The sequence below is a fragment of the Sabethes cyaneus genome, chromosome 3, assembly GCF_943734655.1.
Source record: "Sabethes cyaneus chromosome 3, idSabCyanKW18_F2, whole genome shotgun sequence".
NCBI lineage: Eukaryota > Metazoa > Arthropoda > Insecta > Diptera > Culicidae > Sabethes > Sabethes cyaneus.
In genome coordinates this window covers 2,337,378-2,350,060 of record NC_071355.1, presented here as the reverse complement: position 1 = coordinate 2,350,060, position 12,683 = coordinate 2,337,378, and the positions used below count along the sequence as shown (strand labels likewise).

At 40.6% G+C, this 12,683-nt stretch overlaps 1 protein-coding gene across 1 annotated transcript in view; it reads right to left on the bottom strand.

The window, feature by feature from the left end:
• Window positions 1–12,683, bottom strand: part of LOC128744401 (homeobox protein unc-42) — a 79,918-nt gene that overhangs the window by 27,737 nt on the left and 39,498 nt on the right. Inside the window, exon 3 of the mRNA XM_053841396.1 lies at window positions 9,702–9,809. Within this exon, the coding sequence (XP_053697371.1) occupies window positions 9,702–9,809 (108 nt within the window). The remainder of the gene's footprint in view (window positions 1–9,701; window positions 9,810–12,683) is intronic.

Here is a 12,683-nt window from a genome sequence, read left to right as displayed (position 1 = left end):
TTGATTTTAATATGGTTTCCACTCACTAACGCGAGCGCAAAGTTTAGCCAAGCTGCATTTTGTTCAGCTTTCTTCAAAAAATTATGGTAGACAATACCCGTACAATTCTTTAAGAATGCAAAATACAGAGAGGAATTATCTCGGAAAATGGCCTACTTTGGGAGAGCAGCAGTAGAACCAGCACTGCTACCAACACTGCTAACAGAAAGCTATTTACGTTAAATGCCAGTTTAAGACTTTAATAAGGCCATTGCAAATTATTTTTAAAGTTTTTGTCCACTCGCCCTTCAAAATTGGCTTTAAAAATCTGTGGGCAAAAAAAAATCAGTTATCTATGAGTTTCACAGCCTAAAGAACACGAAAAAAGAGTGTACGGAGTGGCAACGCCAGCACGAAACAAAAGTGGAAGTACAAATATGTAATTTCCGAAAATCGGAAAAAAAAATTTTTCGATTTTGACTCTATTTTGGAAGGTTTTTGCATGGAAAATAAAAACGTACATGGAAAGCAAGAATAGATTCAGGTTTCATGAGTAGACTTCAAGTAAAAATTCCTAAAAATCTCAATTTTTTTGCGTGTTTAAAAGCTCTTTATCTTTTTTCGTCCCCCCCCCCTTCAGTTGTCCAGCCTCGGAAGGACAAAAACTTTAAAAATATTTGTAATGGCCTAAGTAACATTGTAAAATCAACACAATAAGCGGGTCCTTCGGTACTGCCCGAGCTGGGAACCATTAAACTGATACTGATCCTTATATATTAGGGCAACAATCGGTGAAAAGGTTCGGTTACTTAAATAATGAAATTTCCTTCGAATGTTTGCCTCGATGGTGTTGAGGCAACATCGACATGGGACTCGTGTGAACTATTTGCAAAGTTTTTCGCTTCAGTTTTTGCCGATAGTGCTGCCTCTGAGTTAGAAGCTGAGATTGCCTCAGAATCTGTACCGCTTAATTTGGTTGATCTGAGCACATTTGAAGTCACAACGGATATGATGGTACTCGCCGCAAAAAAACTAAAATCCTCGTTCTCTGCTGGTCCAGATGGGATTCCAGCAATTGTTTACCGCCGCTGCGCAGATGTTTTGGCTGAACCGTTATGTCGTATATTTAATAAATCGTTCGATCAAAGAAAATTTCCGGCGATCTGGAAGCAATCTTACATGTTCCCAGTATGCAAAAGCGGTGACCGGCAAAATATCAAAAATTATCGTGGCATAACTAGCCTCTCCGCAACGTGTAAGGTTTTTGAAATAATTTTAAGCGCTGTTGTTCTTGCTCATACGAAAAGCTACATTTCATTCGATCAGCATGGATTTATGCCAGGACGATCCGTTTGCACTAATCTTTTGCATTTTACGTCGACGTGCATCTCGCATATGGAGCAGAAATCCCAAATCGACGTAGTTTACACCGATCTGAAGGCTGCGTTTGACCGCATTGATCATCGAATACTTTTACGGAAGCTATCCCGGCTCGGTGCATCGGAACATTTTGTGGAGTGGTTAAGTTCCTACTTAAGCGATCGAACGCTACGTGCACAGCTAACCTCATGTTTTTCTCCGCATTCGTCAACAAATCGGGTGTACCTCAGGGCAGTAACATGGGCCCTCTGCTCTTCTCGTTGTACTTCAACGACGAAACCTTACTTTTGGACGATGGATGTAAATACATACGAGTATTTGAGCCGAAAAGTTGGTCAAAAGTATTGTTAATCATTTTTAGTAGAGTAAACAAGCGGTAATGAGTGAAAAATAGTATCATTAGTTCTATGAAGCAATTTTTTATGGAATTATGTTTGTATCTACCTAGTAGTGTAGCACAACTTTTCTGATATTGCTTTTACTAATAGTTGAAGAATGATAACTTTTTAGAAATTGTGTGAATAAAGGGAGAGATATATATGAGAGAGAGGTAAGATAGAGAGAGAGAGAGAGAGAGAGAGAGAGAGAGAGAGAGAGAGAGGTGAGAGAGAGAGAGCGGTGATAGGGAGAGAGGTGAGAAAGACAGGTGTGTGGAGAGTTGTGGAGAGAGAGAGAGAGAGATCTTAAACACTTGTCTTCGTTTTCCTGCGCATGCTTCTCTCTCGGTCCATTATTGAATCCCTTCGATGGGTGACCCTCCGGAAATTATCACAGGAAAACGTAATCCATATCCAGGATGTACTTATTCTTTATACAAAACAGGCCTTTTGAATGATAACACGCTTATCGAATGATTTGCATAATGAAGAGACTCAAAGCATGCGCAAATTTGATAAAAATTAAAGAAATTTGGCGAATTTCTCTTTTAATACCTTAAATTTTTTGTTCAATTACTTTATAGAGCATTCCTCTGGTGTCTCACAACTACAATGACATAAAATTTATCTTTCAAATGCTTGAAATTTCATGATAGTTCATGATTTCATGATAGAATTTATCATAAGAAAAAAGCTGCGAAATTGAATATTTCATCCTTTAGTAAAAAGTTTTTATTTCGTGAAATTGCAAAAAGTTGCAAAAATTTCACTCACAACGCTCTTCCTGGGACTCTAAGCTATCAAATGGTATCAACGATTGTGATGAGAAAAGGTGAGAACATAAACAAATATCACTTTAAAGTAGCAACATATTTGTGCTAATTTGCTATAATAAATACTGCTCGCTTGTCATCATTATATTCATTGAAATCTAAAGTCAATATCAACAAATAATTGTGAAATGTTTGAGTTTCAAAAGCCTTTTTACAGCTGGTCGATAGGATATACATAGTCTTAGAAATGTGAAAGGCAACATCCTTATCTACATGAGCGAAAATATATGGCCCATTTTTACTCGAAGTTTGACAGCTCTATGCAAGATGTAAACAAGACAAGTGGTTTCAAAATTAACGTTACATTGTGTGATAGGTATCTGGGAAGACAACGAGGTTTAATTGGAGGGGATTGAGCGAGTTTCAATTTTCCTCATTTTGACCAGCTTTTTGGTCCAAATACTCCTCTGTGGGACGATTTAAAATTATATCTCCCCATTCGGTCCATCGAAGACTGTTGTAATTTGCAAAAGCTGCTGGATATTTTCGTTGACTGGTGTCGTAAGAACCGGCTCATCGTAAACACGACAAAGTGTCAGGTTATGACATTCCACCGAACTGTCAGCCCAATATTGTTTGAGTACAACATTGATGGTCATGTACTCAAGAGAACCGATAAGGTCAACGACCTGGGCGTTGTTCTAAGACCCTAAGCTCAGTTTTAACGTTAACCGCTCGACTGTCATTTCCAAAGCAACCCGGCAGCTCGGTTTTATATCCAAAATTGGATGGGATTTTAAGGATACATACTGTTTGAAAGCTCTGTATTGCACTCTGGTGAGACCGCAAGTGGAAAATGCATGCCTGGTTTGGTCTCCTTATCAACTTGCCTGGACCCTGAGAGTTGAACGAGTGCAGAAGAGATTCATTCGCTTAGCACTACGTGATCTTCCTTGGCGTGATCCTGTGAACCTTCCGTCGTATCCTGATCGGTGTCGCCTCATCGGTCTTGATACTTTAGAACGACGCAGGAAAATCCAGCAGGTTGTATTTGTCGCTAAAGTGCTCAGCGAAGAAATCGAATCTCCGAACATTCTTGCGATGCTTGGCTTTCGTGCTCCTCAACGTTCTCTCCGTTCCGCGGGATTACTGCAACCTCAGTCGCACCGTACTGTATTTGGATTCAACGAACCTATCGCTGCTTGTATCCGTGCGTTTTCCTTGGTGGAACACTTGTTTGAATTCGGAGAATCCGCAAAAACTTTTTATAATAAGGTAGAAGGTAGTTAACAGTAGAATTTTATAAATGACTGCAATTTGCTATATCTAGTTAATATTCAATTATTGTTATTATTATTTGACCATGGACATGTTTATTTGATAAGTGATATGTAATGTGTTATTTGTAGTTTGAATTTGTACATAATTAGAAGATGACGGGGTTTTTATGCCTACAAGAGGATGACTTCTATTTGGCTTTTCCCCGTCCAAACCAATCTTCCATGGAGACCTAACAGGTCGGATGGATATTAACCAATATATAAATCTATACCTATAAAGAAGGATTTCTGTCTGTCTGTCTGTCCGTATGTTCCTTATAGAATCGAAAACTACTGAACCAATCTGCATGAAAATATGCATGTAGAGGTTTTTTGGGGCCAGGAAAGGTTTTAGTGATGGTTAGAAACCCCTCCCCACACTAAGAGGGGGGGCTCCCATACAAATGAAACACAAATTTCTGCATAACTCGACAACTAATCAAGCAAATAGAACAAAATTTGGCATGTGGGTGTTTTCGGTGACAAGAATTTATTCTATGGTAAATTGAGACCCCTCCCCTCTTTATAAGGGGAATTATAACTCCTCTCCTCTTTAAAAGGGGGGGTTTCCATACAAATTTCCTCATAACTCGAGAACTAATCAAGCAAATGGAACCAAATTTGGCATGTGAAGGTTTTCGAGGGCAAGAATATTTTCTGTAGTAAATTAGGACCCCTCCCCACTTTAAGAGGGGGGGCTCCTATACCAAAGAAACACAATTTTCCTCATAACTCGAGAAGTAATTAAGCAAATGGAACCAAATTTGGCATGTGGGTGTTTTTGGAGACAAAATTTTTTTCTATGATGAATTGGGACCCCTCCCCGTTTTAGAAGGGGGGGATCCTAAACACATGAAATACAAATTTCCTCATAACTCGAGAACTAATCAAGCAAATGGAACAAAATTTGGCACGTGGGTGTTTTTGGAGACAAAATTTTTTTCTATGATGAATTAGGACCCCTTACCTTTTTAAGAGGAGGGGCTCTCATACAAACGAAATACAAATTTCCTCATAACTCGAGAATTAATCAAGCAAATGGAACCATATTTGGCATGTGGGTGTTTTTGTAGGCAAGAATATTTTGTATGGTACATTTTCTATGGATTTCCCCACTTTAAGAGGGGGGGGGGGGGGCTCCAATACAAATGAAAAACAAATTTCCTCATAACTCGAGGACTAATCAAGCAAATGGAACCAAATTTAACATGTAAGTGGTTTTGGACGCAAGATTTTTTTCTATGGTGAATTGAGACCTCTCTCTTCTTTAGAAAGCGAGTTATGGCCCATCTCCCCTTTAAGAGGGTGGGCTTCCATACAAATGAAATGCAAATTTCCTCTTATCTCGAGAATTAATCAATCAAATGGAACCAAATTTGGCATTTGGGAGTTTTAGATGGCAGCAATGTTTTCTATGGTGAATTACGACCCCTTCCCCTTTTAAGAGGGGAGCTCCCATACAAATGAAATTCAAATTTCCTTATAACTTGGGAACTAATCAAGCAAATGGAACCAAATTTGGCATGTGGGGGATTTTGGAGTCTTGAATTTATTTTACGATAGTTAGAGACCTCTCACCCCTGTGGTAGGGGGATATGGACTCTCATACAAATAAAACAGAAATTTTTGCGAAACTCAAAAACTAATCGAACTCGAGAAATTCGAGACTCTTCCATAAAACATTAGTCAATACAAGACCACAAAAACTATCTGTAGTAACGTATAGTAACTATCTATAGTAATCTATAGTAACTAGATCATTCAGGACGAGACGGTCGCGAGTGTTGCCGGTGACCCGCCGTCGGAAGCGCCGCCCACTGGGGGGCTTGCAAAACTCGAGATTGTGACAAATATCATCCGAGATTCATGATTTATGTACAACACAGGTTAATTTGTGGCAATACGAAGTTTGTCGGGTCAGCTAGTAAATAAATAAATAAATGAAATGGCAAAACTTGAAAAATGGGACGGACTTAAATTGTACCAGAAATGTTTTGCAATAAAACAAGAACTACCCGCTACTTCTCTACGGATACCAGAATTTCATTGTGACTCATGAGAATCACTAACAGCAGTTTCGGTAATTTTTAAAAGGCATAACTGCTAGGGCTTCCCGGTTGGCTCGTAGCAGTTTTCAGTAGGTCATTCAAACCGTGTGCTGTAAAAGGTTCCATATTGTCCAGTCTCAAACCCGACCTGGGCCCGAAAATTTTTTTCTGTTTAGTCCGGGCCCGACCCGAACCCGAAATTTTGTTTTCTGTCAACCCCGGACCCGAAAAACCCGAAACCGGACCATCTCTAGCAGGCAGCTGCCCAACAAACATTTTTGTTTGAGAGTAACTTATTCAACTATTGTATCACTAAAATCAGCAGAACAAGCGCTTCTTAATCTGCTATACAACAAATATGTTTCTTGGGTGGCCATCCCTAAAGGTAAGCAATTAGACAATCCTTTGAATGGAATTACCATTGGTGGTGTATTGTTCAACATTCAAGCCGATCTGTTGCCAAAGAACAACGAGAAGAAATTCTGAATTCCTAATAATTCCATCAATTGCCAAAAACCGTCCTTCTAAGGACGAAAAGATTCTTATATGAAGATTGAAAGATTTTGCTTGCTCTACTAGCAGTGACCTACTGAAAACTGGAGAACAGAATAATTTGTATAGTTTGTTGTAACGAGCTAACTGGAACGACATGCTTCTGTGTTCCACCGGTTTTTGGTGCCATTCCGATGGTTTGCGTTGACATGCTTCGCAGCAACTGACAGCACTGCGGAGAGGTAGCCCTTGTTTTATTCCATCACATTTCGAATACAATTTTGGTCCGTCCCATTTTCCAAGTTTGCCATTTTATTACTTACTTAGCCGAACTATTCCATCGATTGTTGGTCTGGTGAAGCTTGCTTCAGATAGTATTGAAAACAATTGCATGCATTTCAGTTATTTATCGTTATTCCATCGATTGTTGGTCTGGTAAAGCTTGCTTCAGATAGTATTGAAAACAATTGCATGTATTTCAGTTATTTATTATAGAATTCAAGATCTTTTCTTACACAAATGTAGCATTTTCTTCACAGTTTTAAGAAAAAATACAGATAAAATTATTCGTCCCAGTTTCGAAGAAATTCTCGAACTTTTCCTGTAATATGGCTCATAAGGCGGAGCACACTTTCTTCGTCTATCGTTTTGGCTATCTTATTCCACCAGGTTTTCATCTGATTGATGTCTTTAACAACTTTTCCCTTTGCCTTGAGTCTCCCCTTCATGATTCCCCAGGCCAAAACATCACGGGATGGTGGCTAGATCGAATGAACGGCAAAATTCGCATCGAACTTGGTTGGCACCCGGTTGTATAGCTTTCGAGCACGGATTTTGGCCACACTATTCTGTTTTATGGTTCGTTTTGGCTGTTTGGCTAGCTCGATACGACTTGATTCCTTCCCGAAGTCGAATTCTCCTCACGGTACCAAGGGCAGCGCCAAATTTTCTGACCAATTCACGGTCCGACAGAGTGGGATTCCTCTTGATGGTTTCAAAATCTTACCACGCAGTCTCCGGTCGACAGTTCCACTCCGATGATTAGCTTGAGGCTTCCGAATCAGCTGTTTAGCTAGCCACAATGTATTATCCAAATAACTGTGCACAATTTTTTCCCTTCTTTCGGCTTCCATGTTGTTTGTATACAAAATACAGTCGTTTTGCGGAATGTTAAAAATAAATAGGTGAAGCTAACAAACTTTCCGACACGTGGGCGCTAAGAACTTCCAAATTTGTCCACCAAGAGCGCCACAATATGAGCAAAAGTTTGTTCCAATTCGAAATGAAGCAAGCTTTACTTCTATGAATCTAGTGCAAAACAGTGAATAATAAATTTCTGTTGTATGCTTTTGAAAGATTGGAAACCGTTAGGTATTCTTAAGTCATAGTTTGGTTTGATTGGAAAGTTGGACGTGCCGTAGGTTGGTCTATCGTTAGGTGCTGTCATTATAATTTTGCCACCTAGGCCAACGCAGTCAACCGTGCGGTATATTTTCTGTCACTAACCCACTGATTTTTTTTTTCCAATTTAAGGTTATAAAACGATTACATTTGATCTTACTACAACATTTTCTAAACTACTCAGAATGTGGCTTTTCAAGAAGAATTAATCTACGTTTTGATTGTTTCAACCAAATTGTAGTGAAATATATTTATGTGCAAAACACAGAAAGAAATTATCTCGGAAAATGGCCTACTTTGGGAGAGCAGCAGTAGAACCAGCACTGCTGCTAGGAAAATAAAATTCAATTGAAACGGAAAGCCATTTAGGTACGTTAAATGCCAGTTTAAAAGAGTTTAAGTAACATTGTAAAATCAACACAATAAGCGGTCCCTTCGGTAGTGCCCGAGCTGGGAACCAGGGAACGGTGCACCTCATTATGTCAACATCAAAGTCAAAGACTTCCTGCGGCGGCCAGGACAGCGTGCTCTGCCCATCCGGAATTCGGCGGCCGCGAGCGGCAGTGGTGGCGGCATTGTTAACACCTGATGCACTTCTAAACACTAAAGAGACCCTTGAGGATTATCCAATTGAGGGTTGCTAAACTAACTGTACCTACATGGCAATGGAATAGAGTACATTTCGTCGTCACGCGGCTGTGGCCGCACACGGCGCGGCGGAAGGGAAATGGTCAACTGCGCGGTGAACTGACAAGTCAACGTCAACGAGAGAGAGAACGAGGGGATTTACACCCGGTATGAATGAATTGCAGAATAATTGCCTCACCCGTCGAGCAGCCGGGATTAGCATCATTCGATCGTATCGAGCGGATCATGGGATGTCCCTTCGGGTACAATTTGCAACCCGACGACAACAGCGTGGCGTAGCGTGTGGTGCGGTGCGGTGCGGTGTATGTGTGTAATTTTATCGCACCTAGGAATCTTTCTATCGGTCCGTGCCCCAGGGGTGGAAAGCCATCTCCAGGGGCGGGAGGAAAATGAAACCCAAAAGCAAACTGACAACTGTCAACATTTTCGCTTGGCGAATTTCGCTTTAAAGTTCTGTTACAGATCTAGTAGTCTAGTGCCACTATGTTATACTCTATTTATAAAACTGAATTTTTGATTTCGTGCTTCTGTGAATGATTGTTTCGTTGAAAATTCTTTCGCTAATCACGTCACGACCGGTACTCGGTCCAAGGACCAAGCAAGGGTGGCAAAATGCCTCCGGACAAATCCTCCCTGCGTAGCTCGAAACGCGGATGATGTTTTCAAGATGTGCTTCTGCTCTTCGAAGTTGAGAAGCGCATTTCATCAACGTCTCATCAACGCTTGACACGGTAGAGAAATACCACGGTGCTGATGGTGACAGATCGGATCGTGCGCCTAGCCCAGCCCAGCGGTGGCTTAAGCGTAGTTTAACGAAAATGCTCGAACGTCATGAATATCAATTGTGAATATTAATCAGGTGAGATGAAGGAAATTAGCATAATAGCCTGTCGCTTGCGCTGGCTGGCTGTTTCCGCCGCGCGGCGTCGCCGGCGTTGTGTCGTCGAGTTTTCCCAACAGCCAGCGCAACGAGAGAGGCGGGTGTTCTTTCTGGATGGAAATTCCAATTGTCGCGCGCTGTGTCAATTAGCATACCAAATTAAGCTCAGCCAACCGCACGATTCGCACGATGATGGCGGTGGCACTCGTGTTTTTTTTTTCGTGTCGTTGTTCCTGTTGGCTCTAGTAGTACACAGATGGGAAATTCCGTCATCCTTCAGTTTCGTGCCGGGTTGTTCGACAAATTTACTTGTGTTGTGAGCGTGTGTGTGCGCGCACATGTACACGCACACAGACAGAACGGGAGAAATGGGATGGGTGGATGAGCTAACACTGGGAACTAACCTGTATCCTTGCTTCGTTTAGTTTGGTGGTTCGCGCTAATTCCTCTCTACAGTAGATATCAGGGTAGTGGGATTTTGCAAAGGCCGCTTCTAGTTCTGCTAACTGTTCCTGTAATTGAAAGAGAGAGACAGCGAGTCAGCGAGTGAAAATACGGGAAAACAAATTTTAGTTCTGGCGAGCTGGATGCTTTTCTAAGTGGTTATGTAAATTTCTTTGTTCATTTGGTTGATGCGAATTCGCTTCGTACTTTTGCGTTGAGACTCGACCGAAAAATTTAATGGTTGGTTCATTGTTTCGTTTATAGAAAATTCTCTTCAGTAGTAGTTTTGCTGAAAAAGTACCGTAATCCGGGGCAAATTAATCACCGCCGGGGTGAAATTGATCAAATATACAATTGAAATCAAAGTGTTTCATGAAATTAAATTCGAAACTTAATTATATGGGTTATTTGACAACTATCTTAAGGTACTTTTTATCAATCATCTTACACAACTCGCTAATCAATTTGCTCATAAATTAGTATTTATCTAGAAATCAATCTCGTTTCATTTTTCAAGCATGGCAAACAAACAACTTTTCCATATATCAAAACCCAGTCAACAATCCACACGCTGAAATATTTATCAAATCATTGTCATTACTATTGAAACAAATAGAAAATCCATTTATTAAAAACGCATAAACAGCTCATGCCCAACCAGACAACCCTGTTTTCAAATGCATCGACACACTGTAAGTAAAAAAACACACAGTAGGCTTAGCTATTTTTATCGCGCGTTCAATGAAAACATTGAATATTTTATACACCAAGCTAAAATGCTTTGTTTTCGTTCAAAATGACTCGAACCTACAGGAAATGATTGGGTGCAAGTCGAAATGGCGGTGTTAGCAGTGAATAATGGCAAATATTCTATTCCGCACACCGTTTGGAACTCTCTACAACAAAGTTAAAGGACTTCACTCGCGGAAAATCAGGAGGTCAATTATCAATTGAAGGGGCCTTAAGGGCCCCTCGATCCTAAAACCCCGCGCGGAAGGAACAAATCAAAAAAAAGAAATAAAACAACCGTGACGAGACTAACTACACCGATGACCCAGAATCGACAAAGAGGATTGTCAAGATAGGCCAGAAGCACGTGGTGCGGGTTATGGATCGTTCGAAAAGCGGCTATTCCATGACGTTTGCCGGTTCTGCTGATGGGAGTGCATCTCTATCATACTTGGACAGAGGATAGGCCAAAGGGAACTAGATATAATCGCACCAAATCAGGTGCGTCCCATAATTATCCAATATAAATGAATATTCAATATACGCGTTATTTTCATATTGGTTTGACAGGGCAACCTTTGAAGATTGGTTTTTTTTCTGTCGCATTGCGATACATACTGCAATAGTTTGGAGAATGACTTACCAAAAGTCATCATCGGTGATAATGTAAGCTCACATTTGTCCCCGAAAGTGATCCAAAGTTGCCTGGATAATAATATTAGACTGATGCTTTTCCTTCCGCCGAACGTGACGCTCTTATGTCAGCCTCTCGACGTTAGACGTTAGACCATTAAAGTTGGCATGGAACAAAACTCTCGAGGACTGGAGCAAATAAGTAAAAAGTCTTGTGCCGAAGCGTATTTTCCAGGGACTCTTTATGAAGTAGCATCACTAAATTCTGCAATGAACATGAACTCTGGTTTCAAAGCCACAGGAACATTGAATTTATACACCGTTTTGGAAAGAATACCAACAAAAGGCCAACAATCAGCGGAAGCAATGAATTCTCCACAGTCTTTGGCGCCGCAAGAAAACTTTTTTCCTGTGTGGACTCATCACTGCGACCAGTATCGTTGATCTATTGTGAAATCGCCCGGGAGTTTTATACCATGCACTGCAGTTTTTGCTATAATCGCTATTGAATGAGCGATATGCTTATTACATTTTATGCGTGCTAGCCTGTAGTGGGGTTTACCCTTCCTTCAATGCTAGATCTACTTTACCCACCTTGCTCCTCAATTGCCAGTACTGTCTTCAATTACAGCCATGAGCAGTACATTTTACTATAAGAGTGACTTTTTGCAATACTTTTATAGCGGTCATTCAGCATGAAGGAAAGGTAATGAGGGGCCTGAGAATAAAACCAAGCTAAAGTCACTTGACATCGAATGACCTGATCCTATTAAGATTCGAACCCATAACCGCTCGCTTGCCAAAGCAGACTCAGTAACCTTGCGGCTACGGAGCCCCCCTGGTCACTCTACTTAAGGAGAAACGTTTCGGTAAGCCAGACGAGCGAGCGGCTGAAGATGAAATGCTGTATCCCGGCACACGCCTCTTGCGGAAGGAACTGGAACCATTGTTTACAAGTTTACTGAAAAACAATTGATGCAAATTTCGTCAAAACATTCTTTCACTTTGCGGAACAGTGCGTAATAGAAACGAACGTCGTAAAAAAATCTTAAACGAAAACCTCGAAAATCTGGCTAAAGCGCTAAAAATACTAATATCAACAGTGTGTAATGTTCTGAAGGGTCATTAGGAGAACTTAGATGTGGAAAAGCTGCAAAGAGCTTTCAAGAAAACCGGAACTATGGACCGAGAGCTGAGCAGGAAGATATTGAAGTGCTTTAAGTCCAACCGTGGCAGCCGGGATATAGCTAGAAAGCAGCGTTGCCAGACTTTGCTGGGGAAGAACCAAACATTAGCCAACATTTGGGCTTCAATTCCAGGTTTGCTAGTATCTGCCTGTTTTCTAATATACTAGAGTTTCTTTTACCATGGATGGACTTCGTTTCATTTCTTCTAAATCAGTCTTTGTCATATTTGTTTTGTAGGTATTGTTATTAGTATTTTTTAAATTAAATCATTTCCAGAAACCTTACTGGCTTCTTTACATCGTTTTTTCTCTTTCCAGCGATTTGTTATTATTATTTATTGCCTTGCATTACGTTTTTGGTTGCTCTTGATAGCGTGTTTTTGTCCTTATTTGC